We start from the raw sequence: 26,281 nt of genomic DNA on the forward strand, positions 1-26,281 counted from the left end.
CTTCTTTGTTTTGCTAGACGATAATCTAGTGTATGGCTCCCTCTTGTGGACAAAAGATAAACAGCCAGACAGATCGATAGACGACGTCTATCAATAGAGACAAGCTAAATAAAATCAGGCTCCAGACAAAGAACTAATGATGTGCTTTTATAGACAAGTTAACGAGACGCAACGAGTCATGGATTTTACTTATAAAATCTTTTTGAGCTTTAAACCCTTTTATCACATGAGCAGCAACTCGTTCCTAAGATGTTTTTTTGAATGCAAACACAGTATTGAATGAACGAAAGCGTGATTAAAAACAAAAAACGGTACTTATTGAATGAGGGTTGAACTTCAGCTGCTATTGGTCCGTGTTTTGTGACGTCACTCGAGAAGGCGGGGCCTATATGCGTGATTGGCACCGTGTTCTCTTGCCAGTCTGTTGCGGGACCAGGACGGAGATAGCTCAGGGGGGTCTTCAGTGTCCACCCGGGACATTTTGGCGAGCATCTGCGATTTCACACGGCCGTTAAAGGTAAGAAATTGCTTTTGCACGCCTTCATTTTGGTGCATTCCTCCCTTTGAATTGGAATAAGATTAAGACTATCGTGCGTGAAGAGTTTTAGGGGTGGGTTGGTAGGTCGCGTGAGCAGCTGTCAGTATGCGGCACGCGGGCTCCTATTGTGGGACACGGATGGATGTGACCCTTAGATTTCTCCGTGCGGTGAAACGCGGTGTCCTACTTGCAATAAATAAGTTAAAAAATGGCCGCACGAGATGCATGCAATACATAAAAAGGCAGCCTCGTTTTGACAATAAATGGACAATAAATATCTTCTGGTTGCACAGACTAACACAACTAATAATATTATTTTCATATTTTGGAAGTTTCCAACTAACTTTAATCTGCATGCATTTGTATCTTGATTTACGAGTGTAATTTGTTCTGGAACCAAACTTGTAACTCAGACTACTTGTGTATCATGAAATTCCATTCATCTGTTCCAGCCCCCCAAAAAGCACCCTGGGGTGAGGGAGGGGGGGCGTGGGGGCTTTTACTGTACATTGGGACAAGCCGGAGGTCACAATAACTGTGTGCTTGACCTGTGTGCCTTAAAGGGGGCGTGGCCTAGGGAGTAACATCAGTGACATGGCAGTTTTGTCTCTGCAAGCTATTGATGTGAGTTTTGACCAACTGTAACTGCCTGCAAGTGTTCTCTTTTTGTTCAACTGTTTGGATTGTATAGTAAACGGCTGAAAGTCCGTCTGCAACTTTTGTTCTGTATTTTATTCTTGTCTCAGACTCACAATACAAAGCAAAAAACTAGTTTTTGTTTGTTTCACTCTTCCCCGAAAGGGTAATTGACTAACAAGGGTTAATTCATATCAGCGTCCAGGAAACGGTCCGTTGTGGGCTGTGGGCAGCAATGGAGCATTTGACAACCTTTTTATAAGCCGTTTAGCCCGGCCTCACGTGACGAGGGAAGCCCATTTAAATAGGCATCCTCCTCGGGGATCCTTCCGGAACCACATTAAACAAAGGAGGGGCCGCTTGTACTCTGACATACACGAGGCTTCTCGTCTTCCCTTCGATCTTACAAGAGTCAAATCGGATGAGTCGAATCTAATCGAGTGGAGGAAGGAGTGCAGACAGTGCATTAGGGTACATGAGTCTCAGGGAAGACAATAATGACCTGTGCCAGGATCCTGCATGACCTTTATTGTTCTGCAGGGGTGGAATGAGACCGGACTTCTCAACCCACGTGTTCAAATTTTGGTGAAGGTCAAAGACCATTATTATACTACTGAGGACAGTTTACAGCGATATTGACCTAGATAAAACCCGAAACACAAAAGGCATAACAGGAGTGAGGAATATGCATCATCGGTGCTCCCTGCCCTGCTCCTCCCCATCCTGTTAACACATCACTGACTCCCAGTAGCGGTAATTATGGAGTGTCTGAAACGGCTCCAAAAACACATGTGACTGAGGAAGCCAGCCTCAAAGTGAATTTGTCAAGTTCCAATGATGAAGTGAAAACCAGAGTGAAATGAAAATAACTGCGGCATGTTATTGTGCTGATTCACCAGTTTTCATAGATGGCTGGGATCTTAAAGGGCCACTGCAAATAAATACAACGCAAATATGTGGCGATTGATCTTCATTCTGATTTTATTTCTCCGGACAAGAAGCTCAGGGTGGGTTTTCGTGGCGAAGCAAAAGTGGAGCATGATTAGATCGTCACGAGCAGCACAAGAGCACGCTCTCCATCAGCAGCAATGAGACCAAGGAGAATGAGGTCATTTTTTAGTTATGTCAGAACCGATGCCTAACGTTTTGATCAATGTGTCTCTCGGAGGAGAAAACATAAATTCAAATCAGTTCCGCGGGCCTAAGCTTTTTCATCATCTTTTGAATCAAACCAGACGCCATTTTGCTTCACATAATTCCATTATCACCGAAGCACTAGAGATAACCGGTTAACGTGTAGTACTTATGATGATTATTATCTTTTGCAACGGCGGCCATCTTGGGGGCGACGGCGTAATCCTCTTACCGCGCGGCCGCGTTAACCCGTACAGTGACCTACATAGGGTTCGGTGTGGAGGCGGTAAAGGGCGGTCAGGTGGGAGGAGTCAATGTCAAAAGTCAGATATTATATAGCGTAGCTACATCTTCTGATGAGATGCTGGTCAAGATGTATTTGCCGTTATGATGATGATAATACTTGATTGAGGTGTGCCTAATATTGTGGACCACTGAGTGTTATAGGCTAGCTCTATAATACACAGGCAAGTTTCTAATTGCTCCTCCTGGACCAAACCCCCTGGAGCGACATCTGGACTCCTGGGCGGCGCGGAGCTCCCTGACCTGCTTTGTGATTGTCACTTCATTGCGAGGAAGCAGGAGTGACAGCTGCTTTGAGAGCATGGTGCCCCCCAGCACTATATGATGTGCAAAAGGAGAGTAGAAGACTAAAAAAAATGAAGGTTGAGTTGGGTTTCGTGCAAGGGGGATTTGAAATGACACCATCTGCTGATGTCGGTTTTGAATTTTACATGTGTGGGGCATAAGTATAAAAATATATTCTCATCTCTTCTAATCCCTCATCTGACTGCTTGGCGGCTCTGAGTGCTTTTATTCTTGCCGCTGGGCCGGCCAATGGCAGATAGCCTTTGAGTGATCGCTTCCTGTCAAAGGGGCGGGGAATGAGGCGAGGTTGTGACAGGACAAAAGAGGAGTCCTGTGAATGTGTTTTGAGCCCACGTTTCATTTTTTAAGATCTTGGAAGGTATTGTGAGGTTGTGTTGCTACACTGGAAGAAGCAGTGTGTTGAATTTATTCAATTGTATTTTATCAAGTGGGTGAGATGAATAAAATCCTCTGAATTCCGATTTTTTTTTTTTTTAAAGTAGATGCATGGTCTACTTGAAAATTGTATCCTTTTTCAGGTTTGCAAACTATCCTTCTCTTTCTTCACCTCTTTTGTCTGCTCCTGCTTATTGTCAGGCCTTGTGCTTGCCCCCCCCACCCCACTGCTGCTTTTTGGTGCGGATGACTTGGTAAAGACTTAACCCCTGGTGGCTTTTCCCTCCATTAACATTCTTCCAAGGGCTACCGTTCACTTCCAGCAAGTGTGGCGAGCCCGCTTCTTGCGTAATGAATCGACCTCTCGCTCTCTCGATGAAGGTTTAATTACCTCCAAGTTGAGGAGTGAAGTAATCACATGACTTGACGTGAACTTCTACGAGGAAGCAGCGAGAATGATACAGTCTGCTGTTCATTTGACATTCCAATAATGTGATCACATAAGTCTCGAGTGGTTTGCTACGCGGCGACTCAATCGCTCGGAATGTCCGAATGCAATCATAGCAGCCTTCGGTCCTGCAATAAACAGAGGCTGAGAGACGGAAAGAGTCGTTCGTCCATAAGACAAAAGAGCCAAGTGGATGTGAGGTGACAGGACAATTAGGTTTTATGGATTCTGTTTGGATGGGCCCGCTGAACACCTCTCTGTCTGTGCAGGTGGCGACTTGTGAGAAGCCAGTCGCCACAAGTAGGCTGAGTAAACATTGCTAGCTAGCATTGACTCCAGCGAGCGAGGCAAACAGAGATTTGTAATCCTGTGCTTTTGCGGACGGATTAAAATCCGAGGTTGGAGGAGGGGCTGGTCAAATTGAGGCTGGATTAAATCCTGCGGCCCGGCTCGGTGCACAGCTGTGTCCGCATGGGAGGGGCTCGAAAAGGGTTGACATCGCTTTGCTTGGAAATATAAAGTTGAATGGACATTCATGTTATCCAATTTAGTAGAATCACTTTTTTCTGGCCGTTTGGTAAGAACAATCTGATCCCAGTAGGACACCACCTTAGATCTCGAAACGAGCTAGACAACATGGTTGGAATAAGAAGCATACAAGAGTGGCATGTTAAGAATTCTCCTCAGGACAAGTAGTTGTTTGTTTTGCCCGTTTTGATGATCCGCGGCGCGCAATCAGTCGACTCGACACATCTCGTAAAAAAAAAAAAAAAAAAAAAAAAAAAAAGGCTTCAATAAACAAAAGCAATTGCAAACTGGTTGGATGAGATTCCACTGATATAAGTGCAAATTTAATACTATGTCATTTATGGACGTTACATCAACAGCCTGAGTTCAAGTGTAGCACAATTGATGTAATATTGTCTAGAAAAATGATATTATTAAAAAGATAAATTGTTTTGGACACACTCCCTGCTTTCGAGTGTTTCAAAGTTGCAGCCTCATTATCCTGTCAGCATCTCCTGACATAACAAGAGGCAGAAACTCCACGGGGGGTCCCAACGCAGCATGCATGGGAGAAAAAGTGGAGGAGACTGGGAATGTAGGGTCGACCCCCCCCCCGACACTTATGTAAGATTACTTACATAACAGCATATGCAGTGTGTGTGTGATGGGGGTGGTGGGGGAACTATGTCTAGACAAGTAGGCACAGCACCTGAATTTTTTTGGGGTCGAAAGGGCAAACGACGGGGGGTACAGGAGAGGATTGTGGGATTATAAAATGAGTGGTGGGAGGGGGGGCCGGGGGGCTTTTGGGAAGGCAGGGTATTATAAGAGGTGGAGACTGACAAGCATTGAGCACATCTGTGTGCACCATCCAGTTTTCAGCCTCTTCACACCTCATAATTTAGGGTCACCCAAAAAGTCTCTTTCTGCTCCTCTAGTCAAGGCTGAGCAGTCGGACGGAAAGGAGTTGCACAACGACTAGCGGTTAGCCGGTTTGCATACTTGTGGCATCGGGGAGGAGGAAGAAGGAAGGAGGGTGAGGCAATGGTCACGGCCATGGAGGATACCAATGTGGCGCGGACGGAAGAGGAGGAGGAGGCGCAGGAGGTGACGCCGCCGGCGCCGCCGCTCGGAGTGGGCGTGCCCGCCGTAGCCAACCAGGAAGCGGTTGCATCTGGAGGTGAGCAACTCGGAGGTGTCATCTAGAAAACGTTCCTACACTTTTAAACCTTTGATTTGAATCATACATTTGTTTTCTTTTCATTCAACATCATGACAGAAATTGGAATGTTGCCTTTAGAGAGGCTGAAATTTGGAGAGGGAACACCCAGTGGCTCTTTGTTTGAATGAAAAGTGGAGTTTAGAGTCCACGTGGCAGACGACAGGATGAGACCCGCAAACATTCCTGTGGTCAAGGACACACTGACGTTGACCGAGTGGGTAAAGGTCACGAGAGATTACACAAATACTCAAATTCTCAATGTGTTTCAAACTTCATCTGACATTTTAAAATCGACAATTGGTCTCCAACTTTATTCACAAGTCGACATTTGCAAGAAGGCCTAGTAAATTACGGGTTGTATTCTTGGTAATTGTAAATGATTGCAGCGTCACGATTGTGCGTAGTCTAGTGTTGGCACCATGTTTGAAAAAAAATGTAAATAAATACCTCCTTGACAGGTATATCCGAATAGGATATTACGCTTCCGTCTTTTCTGAATGCATCACATAGGAAATTGTTTTTCACCACCTCCACCACCAGTAACCGGTTTAGTGACTGACTCAGATGATTCATAACGGATACCTCCTGTTTCATGCCTGGTCTAGTTCTGAAAACAAAAAGTTGGCTTAAGTGGACGAATGTTTGTTTTTCAAACTTGGCTAACTCCAATTCTTTGTCACTACAGCCATGCAGGAAGTGTTGGATAATCTAGGTGAGCTTCCCGCCTCCGGGGGCGCCAAGGACATCGACCTTCTCTTCCTACGTGGTATCATGGAAAGCCCCATTGTAAGCTCCCTGGTTAAGGTAGCACACACACACAGATGTAGTTGAGAAGCGCTTGAAGGTGTGTAAGGCTTAATCAAGTGAATGCTCCATGATCGGAGACTTAGTCTTTCAAGGCAACATTCCAAGACTTCGCAATAGCAAAGCAAGAACATCAACAAGAGCCTTGTGTACCTCTCCCAGGCTCATGAACAGCTGGAAGAGGTAAAGCTGGAGGCGGTGCAGGACAACAATATGGAGCTGGTGACGGAGATCATCAGCGACATCAGCGGCCTGAAAGTCAGAGACGACAGCGCGGCCGAGCTGTCGAGGATCTTGCAGGAGCCGCACTTTAAGGTGAGCTGAAGCCCAAAGTGTGTTTGTAGGTTACATGTTACGTAATCTCCCCTTTAAGCAATTTCCGTTGATCCTGTGCTCCTCAGTCCCTTCTGGAGGCACACGACATGGTGGCCTCCAAATGCTACGAAGTCCCGCCCCCTGCCGAGATGGCAAATGACGCGGCGGTGAACAGCGCTCTGATGCAGGCAGACGCCGTGCGCATGATCGGCATCCGGAAAAAAGCCGGCGAGCCCCTGGTGAGCAAAATTCCGTGACGCCAACGCACGGAATTTTGATGTGTCAAGTCGAAACTTCCTCTGGCTTTCAGGGCGTCACCTTTCGCGTGGAGAAAGACGACCTGGTGATCGCCAGGATCCTCCACGGCGGCATGATTGACAGGCAAGGACTTCTCCACGTCGGCGACATCATCAAGGAAGTGAACGGCAAGGACGTGGGCAACAATCCCACCGAGCTACAGGAGATGCTCAAAGACTGCAGCGGCGGGATCACCCTGAAGATACTCCCGAGCTATCGCGACGCACCTGCACCCCCGCAGGTACACGTTGGCTGATATCGACGATACCACAAGCACCGCCACAATCCCTTCATCCGTCAGAACATGAAGTCTATTAATAACACTCCACTTCCTATCCGGGTCACATGATCTCACATCTGGGAACATTTTCCACTGGCCCGTATTTTGCTGTTCTTTTATTGATGCTCAGCAATTCTTAAAGGAACTAATGGGAGGTGTAAACACCAAATGTTTGGACTGTAAATAGCAGGCGATCAGATATACTGGCAAGAAGAAGAAGAAAAAATGGCTGAGGTTACTTATCAAATATCAATCTAAGAAAAAGGCAAAGCAAAACTGTTTCATCATGACTGCAAGTTGAGTTGGCTTATCTGAGGGGCGTGCTATCAATCACATCGTCAAAAGAGCAAACCATAACTCTATTTTTGGAGGCCTTGGGTCTCCCTTCCAAGTAGGCTACATTATGCAACGCAAAAAACAAAAACAAAATGATAAAGCTATCTGGCTTGGGGTGATTTTCTCTTTTTTTTCCACGGAATGCTTTTTACTGCTTCCTCTTGCCACTCGTCTAATTAAATCACACAGAGGGCTTACACTTCCTGGCAAAGCCGCTACTCTTAACGCAGCGTGAAGATCTCTGTAATCACTTCCAACAGGTCTACGTGCGGCCCTACTTTGATTACGACCCGGCCAACGACAACCTGATCCCTTGCCGAGAGGCCGGCATGGCGTTCCAACGAGGTGACGTTCTTCAGATTGTCAATCGAGAAGATCCCAACTGGTGGCAGGTGAGGTTTCCATCCATTTCCATTTCCAAGTGTTAGAAGATGACCGACCGGTGCAATGTGTTTGGTAATGTCTCGTAGGCTTGTCATGTGGTGGGCGGGGCAACAGGGCTGATACCCAGTCAGTTCTTGGAAGAGAAGAGGAAAGCTTTTGTTCCTCGGGACTTTGATGGATCAGGTTAGACGTTCAACTGACAATCATTTGACAGAGGCACGTTTCATAAAAAACGGTTGGATTAGCGAAGCAGGCCATCTGGTGAGTCAGGTTGGCCCTGCTGAGGTACTTAATGTTTAAAAGTGGTCCAGCCTGCCTCCTAGTGGCCAAACGTTGCACAAGCAAGACCATGCAAGAGGTTTAAAAGTCATCCGTGCTTTTCCAGGCATCCTTTGTGGCACCATTGCTGGGAAGAAGAAGAAAAAGATGATGTATCTGACCGCCAAGAATGCAGGTCAGGCTTGTCTCATCCTTGATGGATCATGATCTTGACCCTAATACCAATGCTGTGAAATAGAGTTTGACAGACACGAGCTGCAGATCTACGAAGAAGTGGCCAAGGTTCCTCCATTCCAAAGAAAGACGTTAGTTCTGATTGGTGCTCAAGGCGTGGGCCGACGGAGCCTCAAGAACCGGCTGATGATCTTTCAGCCCAGTCGCTTTGGAACCACCATACCATGTACGTCATGGGCACTCAGAATATGTAGTTGAACACCTCGACATAATCTTTCTAATTATTAAGATACGTCCCGGCGTCCCCGCGACGAGGAGCTGGACGGCAACTCGTACCACTTCACCTCCAGGACGGAGATGGAGGTGGACGTGAAGGCCGGCCGCTTCCTGGAACACGGCGAGTACGACGGCAACCTCTACGGCACCAAGATCGAGTCCATCCACGAAGTGGTGGACGCTGGGCGGACGTGCATCCTCGACGTCAACCCGCAGGTCGGAAATCACAATGTCCCACTAAGCGGTTCAATCACACCATTCATTTAGCGGTTCCTGCATTGTTTAAAAATGTGATGTCACTTCCTATTTCAGGCTCTGAAGGTCCTGAAAACTGCAGAGTTCATGCCTTACGTGGTGTTCATCGCCGCGCCAGATTTCGACACCCTCAAGGGCATGCACAAAGCCGTGGTGGACGCCGGCCTCACCACCAAACAGCTTACGGTACATAAAACCCCCGTTGAAGGAGCTAACAAACTTTTTCTCGACCTTCTAAGACATATCTTTATTTCCGTGGGCAGGATGTGGACCTCAAGAAGACGGTAGACGAGAGCGCCCGCATTCAAAGAGCTTACGGCCACTACTTTGACCTAATAATCACCAACGACAACCTGGACAAAGCCTTCGACACGTTACAGGCCGCCGTGGACAAACTGCGCACTGAATCTCAGTGGGTCCCCGTGAACTGGGTATACTGAAGACCCCCAAGCGTAACCGAAAAGGAGGAAGAAGAAGACGAGGGGAACCCAGAGCTACAAATACTCCTGCTAAATTTGAACACTCACTGTCTTCTGGGGCTGGCGACTTTTTTTCTACTTCGACTCAAAGGGAAAGAATGCTTATTTATTTTGTAACTTTTTATGAAAGATCTTTATAATGTGCGGCGAAAAAAGATAAGGCGCATTCATCGTTTTTTTTGTTTCAGCTAGCAGTCCATGTTCTCATCAACCTGTGTGTTAACATTAGCATATTTCAAATCACTGGCGATACTAGGAGAAGTTTTTTTTTGGTGTGTAAATCGTAATTCATGATCAAACACTGTTCATATTTTTTGTAGTTCAATGTCGTTGTAGTTTTGAAGTCTTTTGTTGTCACCAACCATTCTGCCTGCTTGTCTGTCTGAAGCACATGACCTTCACACTGTCCTGAACTTCAAGCCAACGTGTTCTAAGTTGGACACTACAACCTTAAGGGCAAAGCTCTTTTAGACCGCAGAAAATCATTTCAGTTACGTGTTATGTCTATTTATTGTAACTAGTTACATTTTTCATCTCTTTTTCGATCCCGGTGCCACGATGTAGAGAACCTGCTGCCTGCTGAACCTGTTTTCATACGTCATCCCATGTCAAAAGATTTGTTTCTACATTTTTATCTTCAAATTTAAGATGAATAAAGGTGATTGCATTTCATCGTTATTTTTTTGTTTACGATAAATCAACTAAGCATTTTAGGGGGGAGGTTTGGCTGAAAGAATACAACAAATATTAATATTAGTGCAACACTAGAAGAGGGGGAAAATGACTAACCTAAAATAAAAGCCCTAAAATGATGGCACAAAAGAAAAATTTGCAACGTTCTAATTTTTTCGCATTTTTTTTGTCTTTTTATTAATGTAACTTACAGTTAAGCCAAAGAGAGAACTACATGAAGTGATGCGTATTCACATTGTGTCCTAACAGGGTTTTACAGCATGTCTTGTGTTTTGTAAGCATTGACCAAAAAAAAAAAAAAAAAAACAGAATACATAAGACAGAAATCAAAAGCTTTACAAACTTTACAACACCCCGAAAAAGGAGCTTAGCAAGTGGATGAAGGAATTGAAAATGAGCAATATATAAAGACCCCACCCACTCCCTCCCTCCCTCCCTATATCAGAATAGGAATGACTGCAAATTCACTTTTGGCATGTCATGGTTGAAAGAAGGGAGAAGATAATACAATAGAACACATAAATGAAGGGAGGTTTAAATTGACATGGCTACGAAGGCTGAATTTAAATTTTTTTGTTATGGCCAATATAATATCTGCAAGGAAATATTGATCAATTAGACAAATTTCACCAAATTTTCAACGGTACTTTTATGGCGACGATTAGGAAGCAGCCATGAAATATTCCTCACAAAATGGAGTTTGGTTTCTCAATTAAGAAGACTACGTGATTGTCGTCGAACCTGTTGAATTTAAACCTCCCCACTGGGAGTATTCGGAATTTTATTGGACATAATGAAGTACACTAAAGAAATAAGTCAATGCAGCATATATCAGGCTTATGAGGTACTTCATGAATGGATGTATAGATTTATATATACTGTATATATATATATATCATCGTATTGCGACTTTTATTTGATTTGATGAAAATTCATTTTCCTACTGAGAGCATCAAATACCTCGTCAGTTCTTTCGTAACGTTGAGGCCGACTTCAAGCGGGCCGTGTTGGAGACTGCTTGGAAAGTGCAAAACACAAATACTGATCGTTCTATATGCAGCATTTATGGGCCAGAATTGCCGCGGCTAGGAAAGAAAAAACAAAAAAGACCGGCAGCGGGACTCGGAGAATTGAGCGGTTAGTTTACGATGGATTGCTTGGCTGTGGAAGATGGTAGTGAGTAGCAAACAGAAATGTTTTTTTATTGCGGTACTGGCTGGACAGTGGCGGCAGGAAAGCTTTTCATTGTAACATGGTGGTTAAAATAAAAAAGATGGCGGTTACCAACACTAACTGGTATTGACAACACGCCATCAAACTTCAGCTTGAAAACTTACGAAGTCTCGTTTCGACTAAGCAGTCACTTCAGTTTGATTTCCATTTTAAAGGGTCAGTTAGTGTTTCAACATTTTATGCTGATTGGCCAGTAATTGAATATTGGTAATGGTGAAACTCACACTAATACTCCTGATGTCCACGTCACCGGTTGGATTTACACTGTGGTTCAAGTGATAATTTTGATATTTTATTTTCAAATTGCACAATAAATGGCTTAAAAAAATACTCAATTGACTTGAATAGAGATTAAAATGTGGTTAGTATTTTGATACGTATCAAATTCTGAACACATGTCAACATCTTAACAAAAATAAAAGCTTAAAAGATTGAATCTGGTCGAAATATTGTTTATTAAAAGAAAAAATTTGGGCACTTGCACCTACAGTGTAAATCCATTTTTGTATGAAACACCATCCCTTAAAATTTGGTCCCTTAGCATATCCAATGTTTTGCTTGTCAATCTAGCAGTTCTCGCACGTGATATAAACTTGTATTTCTCACTACAATTTGGGATTTTCTTTCCGTTATTATAACTCAGGGCTAATATGTTAGCTAGCACCGCACTATGCTCTGAGGTAGGTTATTATTTTTCCCCCCACGCTGGTAAAAAGAAGCCACACGGTTCTTAAATGCTTTTCAAATACAAGAGGGGGAAAAAAAAAAAAAAAAAAAAAGAAGTCTTTTTATAATTTGTGCTGACTGCTTTGAACATTCAAGTCAATCATTAACACAACCAGACGGGGAACAAAACAAGACCATGTGGCTTTGGAGAACTGGGTGGACTAAAATGACACTTTCCGACAAGTTGTGCTGTTTCAATCAGACAGGAAATAAAGCTGTGGCGTTATACAATCACCAAATAATAAAATATATATATATATAATAAGAGAGTGACTCGTGAACAAAAACAAAAATGAGTAGAAGTCGGGCAAAGCTTTTAAAGAGGGCAGCAGTATCGAGACTGCGGGCTAAGTTTCACAAAGCTATACGTCTAAAAAAAAAAAAAAAAAAAAGCGAATGAGAATCCCACCAAAACACCCATCATACATACACAAACTGCTTATACAAAATAAAAATCCATTTGGGACTTGTGGGAGTCCACTAACACGAAAACGTGTAATGTATAGTTCTGCAAAAAGGGGGGGGGGAGCACGCCTAGTCAACAATGAATCTGACTTGAGAACCAAGATCACCTATAAATAAGAGAACAATCCCCAGAGGAATACAAAAATAGGCCATACACGAGAATCTAATTAGAAATGTAAAAAGGTGGCTAAACGACATCATATTACAAACCATACAGGAGCTATAAATACATTCATTATTACCTGAAGCAAGGAAAATGGGTCGTAGCGTTGGAGCGCTAGCACAGAGAGGAGATAATTGACTACCCAACGGTAACGACGCGGGCACCTAATTGATATATAGACCTTCTAGCTTCGCTCCAAACCTGCCCTGCTAGTCTGCTAAACAAAAATGTTCTTGTCCACACAAACTCATTTCTACCAGAGCTGCTATCGGGAAATGACGTTTTGGTTAGCTTATGTTTAGCGGGTTGGTCTGTCTGTCCGAGTTGACGGACACCCACAAAGCAGTCCAACTAAGGTGAATATGTGCATTTAAATTAAAAGTATGCAAAATGTAAATAATGATTAAAGAAAAAAAAAAAGGATGTATGCAGCCCTGGTGGCTGTAGACTTACAAAGCTGTGCCATATTTAACCAGGTGCCATTTTCTTTAAATCTGGTGTTGATGTGGTTTGGATCAAATACGTTAAATTTCATGCCAATTCAACTTGTCTGCTGTCGTAATGGCATTTGAAAACGCGTCGGGATATTTGTGGGAAAAAAAATGCTGGCTGAGTTTGTTGCTGTCGGGGCTAAGGCTATTTTTTTTTTTTGGCTTGGGCCTGCTCAGCGAAGGAAGCCAACTGACTGCTTTCTTTCTGAATACAAAGAGGCTAAAATGCTGCAAGAAGCTACAAAATCCATTCTTGTTTTAGTGCAAAACAAACATCATCAAAAAAAAGGTTGGACTTGATATATTTAAAGGAAAACGCGATTACGTTCTGGCATTCTAAGGTGCTGGTATAGTAGTAGGTCAAGTCAAACACCAAGACGAGACAAACGAGTACAAACCCTTTTGGGAAAGAGACACTTTCACACTGCCCATCAAAAACTCTTCCTGGCCATGGCTCTGCGTTAAGAGATGCAGATAGATGGAATGATGAGGGAGGGGAGAAGGGGTTGAAGTCAATTTTGTGTTTGCCAAACTAGAGGTATACAAGGGGCGGAGCAACCAACGGATAGACAGCATTATTGTGGCCATGCAAATAACTAAAATAAATTCCAGTTCTATTTTCCTCTGATGCGGCATACTTCATTTCAAAATGACTCACAAGCCATGATTGAATTGTCCTGTGTCGAAATGGATCAGGGTGGCGAAAAAAATCTGCGTCACTGTGCATAGAGAAAATCGATAAAAGGAAAAGCTGTGAGCGAGTAGGGACGCAGTTGAAGAATTTGGTCGTGCAGCTCGATGCTAAAGCCCCTTCAAGAAATAAAACCACAACCCCGCTCCGCATTATGAGTTGAACTATGACAATACAAACACGTACCAAAAAAAAAAAAAAACACCTAAAATAAAAATCAATGCCATTTCGATTGATAGCAGGGGCAATTATGCAGAAATGGCCGGCAGTGTGATGTTACCATAACACTTGAACAGGTAACAAGAGGTAGAACACGAGGCCATTTCCATACAATTACACCAGTGTCACAATATGGCCGAGACTCCTTGTTTCTCTCACACAGATAGATACACTCACACACATCCACTGGAGCACATACCAATGCTAATGCTAATGCTATCAAAAGTGCATCCACATGTACATGCTTAGAGACGAGCACCAATAAGTACAAGATTGACATCAACAGGAAAGATCAAGTACGTGGTGTTCTGAATGCCCCGCAAACACAGTCAGTCGGATTTCTGCTAGTAAGATGGGAAGAATAAGTCTCAATTGTTTTCCTTCCAAAACACACGTCTGGGGGTAAAAAAATAAAATAAAATACACAACGCGTGGGCCGGTCCAGTGATGGTGGTTTACAGTGAAAACATCTCGCACAGGGTTCTTTTTGTGCTTTTGAGTCATTATCGTGAGAGGTTTTTGTAATCTTATTTGGCTGAGAGCAGGCCCAATTGTCAAGCTATAAAAATCGTTACAAAGGACCGCGCGAAAAAAAGCGACGCGACTAAAAGCGACATGATTCCAAACGACTAAATGCGCTATCTACATCTATAAAAACACTCCAGATTGAGGTGAGATGTCTCCTCGGCTAAATCTCGTGGTTAAAAACAATGCATAGTTCGAAGTTGAGACGACATCCACCCCATTCGAGACAATGAACATTCGCTAGCTTAGACTTGATAAAAGTGGACAATAGAAAATGTCTATAGAATGACCGTAAACAGTCTTGAAAGGCAAGAGAATATTTTCATTGGACTCTATACACAAATAGTGTTACTTAAAATTATCTCTTGGGCCGGTTGAATTTCTTTTTTTCGGCAGTCTCCACTCTAGATTTATTCAAAATATAGCTGAGTTTCTTCATCATTAAAAGACTCAAGAGAAAAGTCATTTGCATAAAACAATGCCGGTGTGCGACAAAAATGCTTTCGGTTGTTTTTTAAAAAGAATTTGATCTCGGAAATGTTGCAACTTTGAGGCTACTTGTACCAAATGCATCGCTATGGAAACGCCGCACCAACATATGGGAGGGGGAAAGAAAACAAATCTACGTTTCTAAAACATGCATATTTGTTAGAAAGTTTAACTGAAATTAAAAACATTCTATAAAAACAACAAGGGAGCAAAAAAATATTGTTTTTGCTCCCTGCATTGATTTGTACATCGTGCGTCTTATAAACACGGCTCAGAGTACATTTAAAAAAAAAAGGTACGTTTTCTGGGAACCGGTCCCAATACATGATTTCAGCACGGCCGTTGGGTTGCGAGAAAAAAGACTCATTAAAACAGATAGCTATGTTGTATCTATGAAAATATTACGAGCCCTGGAATATTTTAAATGTCGGTTCAAGAATTGATATCAAGACCTAAAATGGTTAATTGTCCCAAATTTGGCATAGCATGATCACCGGGGACAAATACTAGAATAAAAAGACGTGGATCAAATAGTAAAACAAACATGATCGAAGGTGGTCTCGTAATGGCACTTCCATCTTTCTTATAGTGCCTGATGTGAAAGTCTTAAGCACTTGCATTTTTAAGTACCCTTTCTTGAGAGTGCACTTCGATTGGCTGTTGAATAATATGCATCTGAGGAGCAAATGAAAATGCCCCCTCAAATAGGATTTAAAAAAAAAAAAACAGCGGGAGTTGAGGTGCTTGTCCTAATCCATAAAGCACCATTTGGAATAATATTCCTTTCATACTTTGCGACATATTTTCTCACAACATATACAAATATATATATATATAGCTCACCATAGAGAGGACTTGTTTTGCAACTTACAGACAGTGGGTTAGGCTCGGGTACCTGCCAGGTGTTTTAGAAAGGGACATCACACAGTAAAAGCACACAGCCGACAGCAAGGTAGTGTGTTGCCTCAGTGGGAGGGGTGGGGGGGGTCTCGCACCCACGCCGACCCGGCGGCCTGAACTCTCAGGCGAAGTACATCGTGCGCAGGGTGTCCTGGTGGATCTGAACAGCTTTGGCCAAGGCCTGTTGGTCACGCCCGTTGCTCTGACCTGATGTGTGACTACCCTCGGCACTGAAGCGAGAAAACCCAGGAGTGAATATCACGCGGCGTTCATCGGCGGACGCGCCAGCCGTCCTCACCTGTCGTGCTCTTTGTCCACCAAGTGATAGCGGGCACGAAAAGCCACAAGGTGAGCGTAATAGGCGGGCGCCGGGATGGAAACGGAGCGGGTGCAGCGCACGTATGTGTGGCACAGCTGGTACGTGAGCACTTGCAGCTCGTCAGAAGAGAAGTGATTGTCGTCCCAGAGCACGTGGTAGTGAGATGGCCGGCTGGTACCCTGCAGTCGGGACAGATTTGGGTTGAGGCGGGAACTGTTTGTGCGTCTTAGAAGAGCAAATAAATAGCAACCGAAATATCATCAGTGCTTTTACCTGTATGCCAGCATGACTGCAAAGATAGAAGTCAAATTCGGATGGGTGAGTGATTTTGGTGTCTACTGTTGTGCCCGCGGGAATGTTGCCACTCTTTCCAACCTGCACAAAAGCAACAACAACAAAATGATTCAGTGTTTGCTAAAAGATATAAGACATGTCAAAAGACACAATACTGACCCTTTCGTTTCGGTCTGTACAGAAGAGCCTGGTATGGTGTCTTTTCTGGACTACTACAAAGGTGATACCAGGCTGGTAGTCCTTCTCCAGCTTGATGCAGGCTTCTCGGATCGCAAGCAGTTCGTGCTGAAGAACCTGTGGGCGGACAAAATTAAGACAGGAGATCAAAAATTGAACAGATTTATTTTTTTCATTACTCATATTGTGTATCATGACATCACCTGGTTGAACTGGCCCTCAGAGATGCCATCACGGTAATAGATGATTCTGGTGGGCTTGAAGCGGGTGGACTTGTAGAACTGGATAAGCAGCTCTCTGACCATGGTGGCCAGGTCTTGGATGATGTCCTGTCGGTGCTGCTGTACGCGAACGGTGGCGCAGTATCGACTGGGATGAGCGTCCATGCTGCCTACAACCTGTGGACAGCAATTTTGTAGTCCGTTGAGCGATGCGGTTATGAAAAGGGTGCCAACTATGAGACGTTTCTTACAGCTGCAATCGAGGGCTTCTTTCCATCTCCTGCAGGAGGATGAGTGACATCAGCGCCAAGAAAGATGACAGGCTGCTGAAACACCAACGGCCTAGGGAAAAAAAAAAAAAACATTGAAACGTAAACATCTTGCATGTTGAGGTACCAGTGTAGTAAGATGCATGTCCACTGACCGTCCCTGAGGAAGCAGGATGTTGTTGACGCCGCCAAGCTTGACATTGATCTTCAGGCAGAGGTTGGAGAGCGTCTGCGGTGTCGTCTTCTGGACGTTCTTCACCTGCACGCACTGCGTGGCCATACCGAGGACTGTGTCTCCTACACGTTTCACTTCAGCTGCAATACGATTGCATTGAATGTGATCTGCACGAATGAAACAAGGAGGACAAAGACGCTTTGGGATCCCTCACCGTAGACGGGCGTCTTCCCTGGTAGGATGACTACAACCAGCTGGAGGCCCTGGTACGTATACTTGAGATGTCTGAACATGGGCTCCACGCTGTCGGCGCCCTGCGCGTATTTACAGAAGCACGGCTGACCCTGAATGGGCATGCCTGCATCGCGGGAGATCTTCCTGAGCTGATCTGTGAATGCTCTGAAACAGATTTTTTTTTTCTCCAGTTCAGAATTCGACACGTCCACATATCGTAACGCAAATCCTCCATGAATGCGACTCACTTGAGTAAGAGTTCAGTGCACTGTCTCTGTGGCGCGAAGCACGCAATGGCCCATACTTTGATTTCGATGCCCGTGTGGAATTGCTTGTTCCTCATGTCCCACACGCCCTGGATTGGCGTGGCGATGGCCTTGTTCTGGAAAGGACAATAAAAGCGACAATGTCGCAATATTCCCGGGACGCCATCTTTAGCCATCACTGTACTTACAACTGCTGATGGACATACCCTGCCTCCATACAGAATGGAGGGTGCTTGGAGGACACGGCCGTTCACTTCAGTCATCTCGTCCCTCACCATCACGCCAAATTCGCGGACGTACGGGTCAGTGTTGAAATTGGCGCTTCGCATCTGGACACGAGCATTTTTGATTGGTTGACGACGGGAGTTCACAATGCCAGAACTTTTCACACTCACCAGTTTACTAATTTCATCCTGACGGTCAGGTGCTGATCTAGCAGTGGCACGGATCATCGTGGAGGTCTGATTGTCTGTCAGTTTTTTGATGCAGCGCTGTCCCGCAACAATGTTACACACCTGGAAGTGCATCGACAGGTTTGAGAAGAATAGCAGGTGGATGAACTTCTTACTTGGCTGCGTTGGCGGTTGCTTACTTCTAGAGGCAGGTAGGTGTGCTTTTGCTCCTGCCCAACTTGTAGACATGGCAGATGGGGGTATCGCAGGATGAGTTTGTACTTATCTTTGAAGTACTGCGCCACGGTGCATTCAATCGTTTGGCCGTTTTCCTGTTGCAGGGGGAACCTGTGGAACAGGATGACTTCAAAATTGGAATGTCGCAACCACCCCTACATTCATGAGAGGTCACAGTTTTCTGTTGCTATGGAAAGGATTACGTTTGTTTCTGGCAGACAAATATTTAAGAAAGCATATACACAGCAGAAAAGGATAAAAAAAAAAAAAAAAAAGATTAATTTTACGTTTGATGGCTGGCAGGTCTTCTGGTCACATTGCACACTCTGTATTTCCTCTTCATCTGTCCACAGTGTGTGATCTCCACTTTCAGGCCTGCAAGGAGTCACATAAAATATTTTGTCAGTCAAGATAAGACAGACACAGAAAAATATGCACACAAAAAAGGGCACGCTACCTTTAATTTCTTTGGTAAATTTAACTCTTTGAGAGTCTGTTAATGGCTTCTGTTGTTCTTCAATGCTTTTGAAATCCAAGACCTCGCACATGAACTCAATTACAGGCTGAGCTTTATAGAACGCGGTGGCGGAAACTGCAAAGCAAAAAAATGAAAGGGAATTCATTCAGAAGTTACATACAGAAAAATGACTGAGTCAATGATGGAAATTTACCATCAATATTGAGCATCATTTTCCAAAGCGAAGGCCTGACAGATTGGTGGAAGCCAAACCACACCTCTCTGCCCCCACCCAGCGGGTTTGAACAGCCTTCTGAGGGAGTGAAGAAAGAACGACCCACTGGAGTATACCTAGGAGGAAAAAATAAAAATAAATCAAGGGATACTGTACTGTATTTTGCCCACACTGATCACAAACTAAAGAAATTCCATCATGATCCAAATAATATTGTGATCTGGGTTCTGAGCATGGAATTTTGGGACGTACCTCATAGAGGGCAAATGTCTCATGACAACATCCAGAGCTTGGATGGTCTCAAAGGGGACGCTGGGTAGTCGCCCTGATAGCGCCTCATGCAGGGCTTGTAGGCTAACGCACGACACCCACTTGATGGATACTTTGAAGCTGCGGTCCTTGCCCTCCCCTGGAATGGTCACCTCGAGTTCCACCTGCGGAGGATATGAAGGAATTAATTCTTGCAAGTAACACCATTGTGACGTCGTGAAAATCTGACGTACCTTGTCTCTGCCTATGGGCAAGGGCATGGCAGTGTACAAGTTCTTCCTGCCATCATACACCGGCTTTCGATCCCCAAAGATCTGAGTTTTAAAGTGCTGGACCATGTGCTCCACAATTTCACTGAGGAGAGGGGAAAAACAAATACGTTTTTGACAACATTATTGAAAGCAAGCCAGCACAAAGTCGCACGCACCGGTTGACCCTCCGGGGGCATTTCTCTGGCTTGATGTCAATGTCATAATGGTACACTTCCAGTTTGGGGATTTCCATCTCAAAGAAATTGGCCTGAAGCTTGATTGTCCTGCCCATGGTGCCAAAGTCGGGCCTCGAGGGTGGCTTGAACACATATTCTGGCACTGGGGACGACGGTGGCTCTGCAACAGAAAGTAACAGTTAGAATAACAGTTAATAAAATATTACAAGTTGCATTTAAAGGAACTTACCAGAGCTGGCTGACCCAGAAGAACGAGGCCCCTCAAACATCTCTGTAGCTGAACAAGAGAAAAAAAAACGTTTCACATAAAAAGGAAAAGTAAACGGGAAAGAAAGTAGAGTTTTGTTTGTTTGGAGTAGCATATGTCCCATTTTTAAATGATAGCTTATCAATACGAGGCCAGAAGGACTAAAGCAAGCTGTTAATCTGAAGAAGAGGGAGCCACCCATTCCCCTCCAGATAATACAGAAGTGAAGATGTCAAAGTAATGCCCAACAAATTTTGCATTTACAAACATTATCAAACAACCACTTGCAAGTTGTGATCACAATGACGGCGTGAATGCATCGCATGAAGCAGAACCGGTCTAAACTAATTAGGACAACTTAACTTCAATGTAGCCTATTACATCAAACCTTTAATTATATATGTAAAAAAATAAAAATACACGCACTGCTTCGACAGATGGGTTAATTAAAGTGTATAGAGCATAAGCGTATTTACATCTTTGCCTCAGCTAAGATTGGTGATGAGATTAGATGGCACGATCAGGCGCTAAATATTCCCCCAAACCAAGTTTATCAGCGATACACAAACATCATAACTGATCTAGTAAACGCTAACTCATGTTAAACGTAGGAATAATTACAGTACTTTTTTACACATCCAGTCCCAAACTAGATTTGAAAGATTCCAAGTTTGGGAAGAACGAGCGAGGCTCGAAGCTAACTTGGCTAACAGCAGCTTGTTGTTGCACGCTAAGCTTGCTCTTCAATTACTGTTGCACGTAATACTGAGCCGAGATTCAACATTTTATATGAACTATATCCTTACAAAAAGATAATAATTTCATTTGTTGTTGAGTAGAAGCCGAAAATCTTTACGGTTGTGTTCATTTTTGGTAGCTGTGACTTAGCCGACGCTCGTGTTAGCTTGTACCACTTACCTCCAGCAGTGGGATACATTTTGTCGACTTTTAAACCACTGTCGTGGGCGTAAAAATACTCCACTTCAAGTTGGTGTGTTCCAACCGAAAGTCATGCGTGATGGAAAAGTAGTTCGGTACAAAATAAGGGAATATAAGTTGGGAAATTGTTAGATTTGCTAAATATTCGAAGTCGATCATCCTCGGCACGGCCCCATCCCCCCAACTCACAAAACCGTAGCTGAGTGCGAAGCTAGCATGGTAAAGAGTTCGGTCACCAGATAATACACTTGTGCTTACTTCCGGCTTCGGTTACGCCCTCTTTGACGCGACCTGTTGCGTTTTTCGCACTGTTTTGTCTTCCATCATTACACATTTTTTTCAGTTTCATATTGTGCCATATATACACCAATTTATTGTTATACGACTCTGAACAGGATAAGTGGTGTTAAAAATGGATAGATGGATATTTACATTTGTAAGAGGAGCGTTTATGTTTGTGTCCTCAGGAGGGGGGGAACTATCTTGGTGATTCATCTGATGACGCCCGACGCAAGCCACGCACTTGTGATAGATGAAGAGACAAAAGCAATTTTTTTGATTTTTCTAACACCATTTAACATCTTATGTAACAGTGTTACAACCACTAAGATAATATTATCACTTTATTAATACGTATACAGTATAATAAACTCACTGTACTGCATATGATTCGGGAGCAAGAATGGCGCGCTTTCACCGAGAAGTATTTCCGGGTCATAACGATCCTTACGGCTGTAGTACTGTATACAATATTTGAAACATGTACCGATTGTATTTGCGACAAAATAACGATTTCTACTAAAAATAAGAGCAAAAGATGATCCCCACAATAAAATTTTAATTTTAGCCGTGCTTATACATCTATCTTTTAAATACATGTATGACATCCGGGTCCGTGAGACCATGGGCAGTAACACAATTTCCCCACTAGTCGCCGCTGTTTACCACTACATGTCATCCTTATTTTCCGAGTTGTACCTTTTGTTGGGTCTTAAACATATTTGGGCCATTTAAAAATATAATATCGACGGGTAAGGGTGCGTTAATATGATGTAAATGCTTATCATGCTTGCGTGGGAGTTGTATTTTACGAGAAACTGCACAAACTGATCCTGGAAAAAAAATAAACAAAATGTAATGTGGACCTGATGCATTTTTGTTCCATTATTTTTTCCTTGCAGCAATTTACACCCGTTGAATAGGTTTTATAATTTTGCATGGAATTCGTAATAACAAATGCTCGATTCAGAATACACTATATATATATGTACAAATAATCAACATGTCCAACAGTTGAATTGCTTCCACACGAGTGTGCAGCCACGGCCGGGTGGTTCCCCTCCAATAAGGAAGCTACCATTGTGAATTGAGTGTAGTTGTGTGAGCGTGTATGCGTCAGTGTGCATGTGTGTGTGTGCGTCCTGGCCAATGGAACCAGATCCTCCCTGCAGTGCGTAAGAGCGCGTCTAGGATTTAACCAAGTCTTTGCTGCGCGCCTGGCTGCAGTCTTCAACAGAGCCCGACGACCCGAGACTATTCCCACAATGTATGTGTAGTTTCCATGCCACTTTGGAGCCTCTACGCCTCTTTTATTTTCCTCAATGCATAGGCTATTTTATATTTTTTCTTTTTGTTGTACACATTGAACTATTCCAAGCGTCCCTTCCGAAGTATGACTGGAGTATTTGACCGGAGAATCCCGAGTGTCAAACCAGCAAATTTCCAGACTTCTTTCCAGCTCGCCACCATGCATCATCCCTCCCAGGAATCTCCTACTTTACCTGAGTCCACCGCCACGGATTCTGGCTACTACAGTCCGGCCGCTGGAGTCTCTCACGGTTACTGCTCGCCCACTTCAGCCTCGTACGGAAAGCCGCTCAACGCCTACCAGTACCAGTACCCGGGCGTGAACACATCTGCTGGGAATTTTCCGACCAAATCTTACTCAGACTACAGCTCATACACGACTCCAGCCTACCATCAGTATGCTGGTGCTTACAGCAGAGCTCAGCCGAGTCCACAAGGTAAGAATTATTTTAATTAGCTGGGCTATTTTTGCAGGAAAAAATCATTTGGGTTTAATTGATTGGTCAAATAAGGAATTAAATTAAGCTATTTATTTTATACAGAAAAGGAAATTGCTGAGCCTGAGGTGAGGATGGTGAACGGGAAGCCGAAGAAAGTGCGGAAACCTCGGACTATCTACTCCAGTTTCCAACTAGCTGCCCTGCAGAGGCGCTTCCAGAACACGCAGTACCTCGCCTTGCCCGAAAGAGCCGAACTGGCTGCTTCGCTGGGTCTCACACAAACACAGGTGAGATTAAATAACTTTCTGTAATTTTGCGGGATTTTATGTTATGATTTATTTTGATGAAAAACAAAAACAAATGCGTATGTAATTTCGTGCGTAAAATACGTGCGCGTTTGCATTGCGCCTCTACATGATACATCAGTATTATAATTTTTGCTGTGAATATTTTGATATGTATATATATATTTTGCTATGCCCCAGGTGAAAATCTGGTTCCAGAACAGGAGATCCAAAATGAAGAAGATCATGAAAAACGGCGAGCTCCCCCCGGAACACAGCCCCAGCTCCAGCGACCCCATGGCGTGCAACTCACCACAGTCCCCCGCCGTGTGGGACACGCACGGGCCCTCCAGGCCGCACAGCCTGCAGCCACAAAGCCTCAACACGTCGGCCTCTAACTTTTTGGAAAGCTCGGGGTCGTGGTATCCCTCCTCGGTCGGAAGCTCTGTGGCCGCTCACCTGCAGACCCCCAACTCGATACAGCACTCGTTGGCTCTCGGAGCGGGGACGTTATATTAAAAAAAAAAAAAAAAATCACAAAAAACAAAACAAAAAAACTGTTGTTCATTTATTTTTTTTCTAAAAAAAAACTTCTATGGGACTCGTGTTGACATTTCAGGGGAATATGCAATGTATTTGACAGTCATAGAAGAAAGGTGTAAAATGTGTAAATGTGTGCATGTAATTTATTGCATTTTTTTGAAGACTATTAAACGTTTAAATGGACAATGGAACTCTGCAAGCTCCAATTTTATTTTTCCGTCTTATCTGTCCTGCCAATTTACACTGTCAAATTCGGCACAATCTCACAAACATAAAACTGTAAACCTCGGGTGACGTTTTTAAATCACATGCTTGTAAATCACAGCAGTGTCGAGATGAATTATTCAGATTATGTTTCACTTGGCACGCCTCGTCCTTTATTTCCATTTTTTATGGATTTGCAACGGTTTAAAAATCCCGTTAATACATCTGACACTAAAATTGCAATTTCAAAGGAGAGCGAGGCTTTAATTGCACATTTTTTTTACATTCATACATTTTAGAACGTATTTCTCCTCCCGACATTTGTCATGATTATTGATTGTGTTGCTTTCCACACGACAGCAAGAAAGATTGTGTGCGTGTGCACGTGTATTTTGTGTGTTTGCGTGTGTGCGTGCGTGCTTACAGACAGTCTGCAGTCTCCCTCGCTTTGTGTCCCCTACAATTAGACGCTTTGAATGGCAGCGAGGGGGCGACGCGGAGGGAGGTGGTGGGTCGTGGTGGGGGAAACCGGCACGGAGATCTGAGACAATCCGCATTCCTGTGGGGGTAGGCCGGCTCCAGAGCTCTGCCGTTCCCGGCCGCAGCCCACCTTCCGGGTAAAATAAAAAAGAAGGCGAAATCCTCCGCAGCGTCACCATGTCATTAGCAGCCAGAGCCACCGTGAAACCACTAAACAAACCTTGCCGCTTACAAGACATATTTAAGCATTTGAAATGGAGCTAATTGAATTTCCACGCGCATGCGCACAAAGCTCACGTATGCGTTTTTTTTTTAAATACAATGCACCCTTCTCTTTTTTTCACATTTATTAAAAAACGTTGTATTTGACCCACTCACTGACCCACGCAAGGTCCACCTTCATGTTGAACCAGGTTTTCTACGGCAAGCCATATTAATAGTGGATAATATGTTTTGAAATCGACCATGAAAACACTTCCGGGGCTTTTAAATTTTTTTTTTTTTAAATGTATATTTTATTTTATATTTTATATTCAGAAAATACAAACGCTCACCGCTTAGTTCCGCCGTTTACTCATTTTTGTATAGCAAATAATTTTCGGACAAATTAAATGAAATTGACGGCACATGGACGGGTATTGAGTTTGTCGTCCTATAAATCATAAATCTCACGACTATATTTCCACACAGCACACGCAACACGCTCGAGTAATGGAGAGCTGTACATTTATTCCCAACCGAATATTTTCCACTCAGCTATACCACACCCCACTATTTATTTTTACGTAATAAATGAGTAAAAAAAAAATAATGACAGTTAGTTTTACTGGACAGCTCCAACTGTAACACTTCACAATAATTATTCTCCATGCAGGATTAGGGTCCTATTATCATAATCTGGACATTGACAATTACCTATAATTTGCAAAGATGCGCACGGTTCCTGATTGCAGAGGGCCCTTTTTCCCCTCCTTTCCTCTCTCCCCAGCTCGCCATCACTAAACAGTGACAGTAATAACAGCTAATTTTGCAGGCAATATATAAGAGTTTACCACGGTGTGCAAACACTTTCCCACCTGGATTTGCGTACGGAGCCACCGACCGTGTTCACCGGCCGTCGCGTGGCGTAATATTGAGAAGCACCAGGAAGGTAAGATGTTTCTGCACGGATTCTCCTTTAGTCATAGTCGACCTGATTTGCATTATGATTGACAGGTATTATGTCGATATGTGGTCAGGCGCATCGTCAATCTATATGCTAACAATCGGTGGTAAGGCCCTTCATCCCAGGACCAATGCTTGAGCTGCTGGAAATGGGGCAAATAAAATAAAAAAAAAATCTATTATGATATAGATTTTATTATTATATATATATAGCTATAAATTGTAAATTTTGCAAAATATTCTCTCTCTCTCTCTCTCTCTCTCTCTCTCTATCTATCTATCTATCTATCTATCTATCTATCTATCTATCTATCTATCTATCTATCTATCTATCTATCTATCTATCTATCTATCTATCTATCTATCTATCTATCTATCTATCTATCTATCTATCTATCTATCTATCTATCCATCATAAATGGGTGACATAAGGTGTTATTTGTGATTTTTGTGGAT

General features: G+C 43.6%; 3 protein-coding genes across 5 annotated transcripts; 2 read left to right on the forward strand and 1 right to left on the reverse strand.

The window, feature by feature from the left end:
* Positions 1 to 391: 391 nt before the first annotated feature.
* Positions 392 to 10,020, forward strand: pals2b (protein associated with LIN7 2, MAGUK p55 family member b). The gene is made up of 13 exons (XM_088366169.1): positions 392 to 517; positions 5,186 to 5,427; positions 6,155 to 6,255; positions 6,436 to 6,588; positions 6,675 to 6,827; positions 6,899 to 7,126; positions 7,762 to 7,893; positions 7,972 to 8,068; positions 8,271 to 8,339; positions 8,403 to 8,564; positions 8,628 to 8,830; positions 8,927 to 9,055; positions 9,133 to 10,020. The coding sequence occupies exons 2-13, from the start codon at positions 5,292 to 5,294 to the stop codon at positions 9,307 to 9,309; spliced, it is 1,740 nt and encodes a 579-aa protein (XP_088222295.1). The 5' UTR covers positions 392 to 517; positions 5,186 to 5,291; the 3' UTR covers positions 9,310 to 10,020.
* Positions 10,021 to 10,185: 165 nt separating this feature from the next.
* Positions 10,186 to 21,328, reverse strand: ago2 (argonaute RISC catalytic component 2). 3 transcript variants are annotated; one of them, XM_088366168.1, is made up of 20 exons: positions 21,103 to 21,328; positions 20,167 to 20,214; positions 19,917 to 20,097; positions 19,723 to 19,843; positions 19,472 to 19,653; positions 19,199 to 19,335; positions 18,985 to 19,119; positions 18,815 to 18,902; positions 18,491 to 18,638; positions 18,294 to 18,413; positions 18,105 to 18,227; positions 17,881 to 18,014; positions 17,613 to 17,797; positions 17,379 to 17,538; positions 17,206 to 17,296; positions 16,937 to 17,131; positions 16,716 to 16,850; positions 16,536 to 16,637; positions 16,242 to 16,441; positions 10,186 to 16,173 (listed from the first exon to the last, which is right to left on the reverse strand). In XM_088366168.1, exons 1-20 carry the CDS (start codon positions 21,119 to 21,121, stop codon positions 16,065 to 16,067), a joined length of 2,613 nt encoding a protein of 870 aa, XP_088222294.1. In that variant the 5' UTR covers positions 21,122 to 21,328; the 3' UTR covers positions 10,186 to 16,064. The 3 variants fall into 3 exon arrangements, with proteins under 3 accessions (XP_088222294.1, XP_088222293.1, XP_088222292.1); XM_088366167.1 differs by having other exon boundaries at positions 18,087 to 18,227; XM_088366166.1 differs by having other exon boundaries at positions 17,881 to 18,227.
* A 1,249-nt stretch (positions 21,329 to 22,577) lies between these two features.
* On the forward strand, positions 22,578 to 24,168 carry dlx5a (distal-less homeobox 5a). The gene is made up of 3 exons (XM_088366138.1): positions 22,578 to 23,147; positions 23,253 to 23,437; positions 23,636 to 24,168. The coding sequence occupies exons 1-3, from the start codon at positions 22,796 to 22,798 to the stop codon at positions 23,951 to 23,953; spliced, it is 855 nt and encodes a 284-aa protein (XP_088222264.1). The 5' UTR covers positions 22,578 to 22,795; the 3' UTR covers positions 23,954 to 24,168.
* The last annotated feature ends 2,113 nt before the right edge of the window (positions 24,169 to 26,281 follow it).

This window comes from Syngnathus floridae, chromosome 21 (assembly GCF_059516105.1).
Source record: "Syngnathus floridae isolate MCC-2025c chromosome 21, RoL_Sflo_1.0, whole genome shotgun sequence".
Taxonomy (NCBI): domain Eukaryota; kingdom Metazoa; phylum Chordata; class Actinopteri; order Syngnathiformes; family Syngnathidae; genus Syngnathus; species Syngnathus floridae.

Bases quoted from the DNA above. Each gene is read 5' to 3' on its own strand.
- dlx5a (XM_088366138.1), top strand. From the start codon at position 22,796: ATGACTGGAGTATTTGACCGGAGAATCCCGAGTGTCAAACCAGCAAAT. The intron at 23,148-23,252 runs GTAAGAATTATT...TATTTTATACAG, and splicing joins AGCTCAGCCGAGTCCACAAG to AAAAGGAAATTGCTGAGCCT. The intron at 23,438-23,635 runs GTGAGATTAAAT...GCTATGCCCCAG, and splicing joins TGGGTCTCACACAAACACAG to GTGAAAATCTGGTTCCAGAA.
- ago2 (XM_088366166.1), bottom strand. The intron at 19,336-19,471 runs GTACGTCCCAAA...TTTTCCTCCTAG, and splicing joins AGACATTTGCCCTCTATGAG to GTATACTCCAGTGGGTCGTT. The intron at 18,228-18,293 runs GTGAGTGTGAAA...GCTCGTGTCCAG, and splicing joins AGGATGAAATTAGTAAACTG to ATGCGAAGCGCCAATTTCAA.
- pals2b (XM_088366169.1), top strand. From the start codon at position 5,292: ATGGTCACGGCCATGGAGGATACCAATGTGGCGCGGACGGAAGAGGAG. The intron at 6,256-6,435 runs GTAAGCTCCCTG...TACCTCTCCCAG, and splicing joins GTATCATGGAAAGCCCCATT to GCTCATGAACAGCTGGAAGA. The intron at 6,828-6,898 runs GTGAGCAAAATT...TCTGGCTTTCAG, and splicing joins AAAAAGCCGGCGAGCCCCTG to GGCGTCACCTTTCGCGTGGA.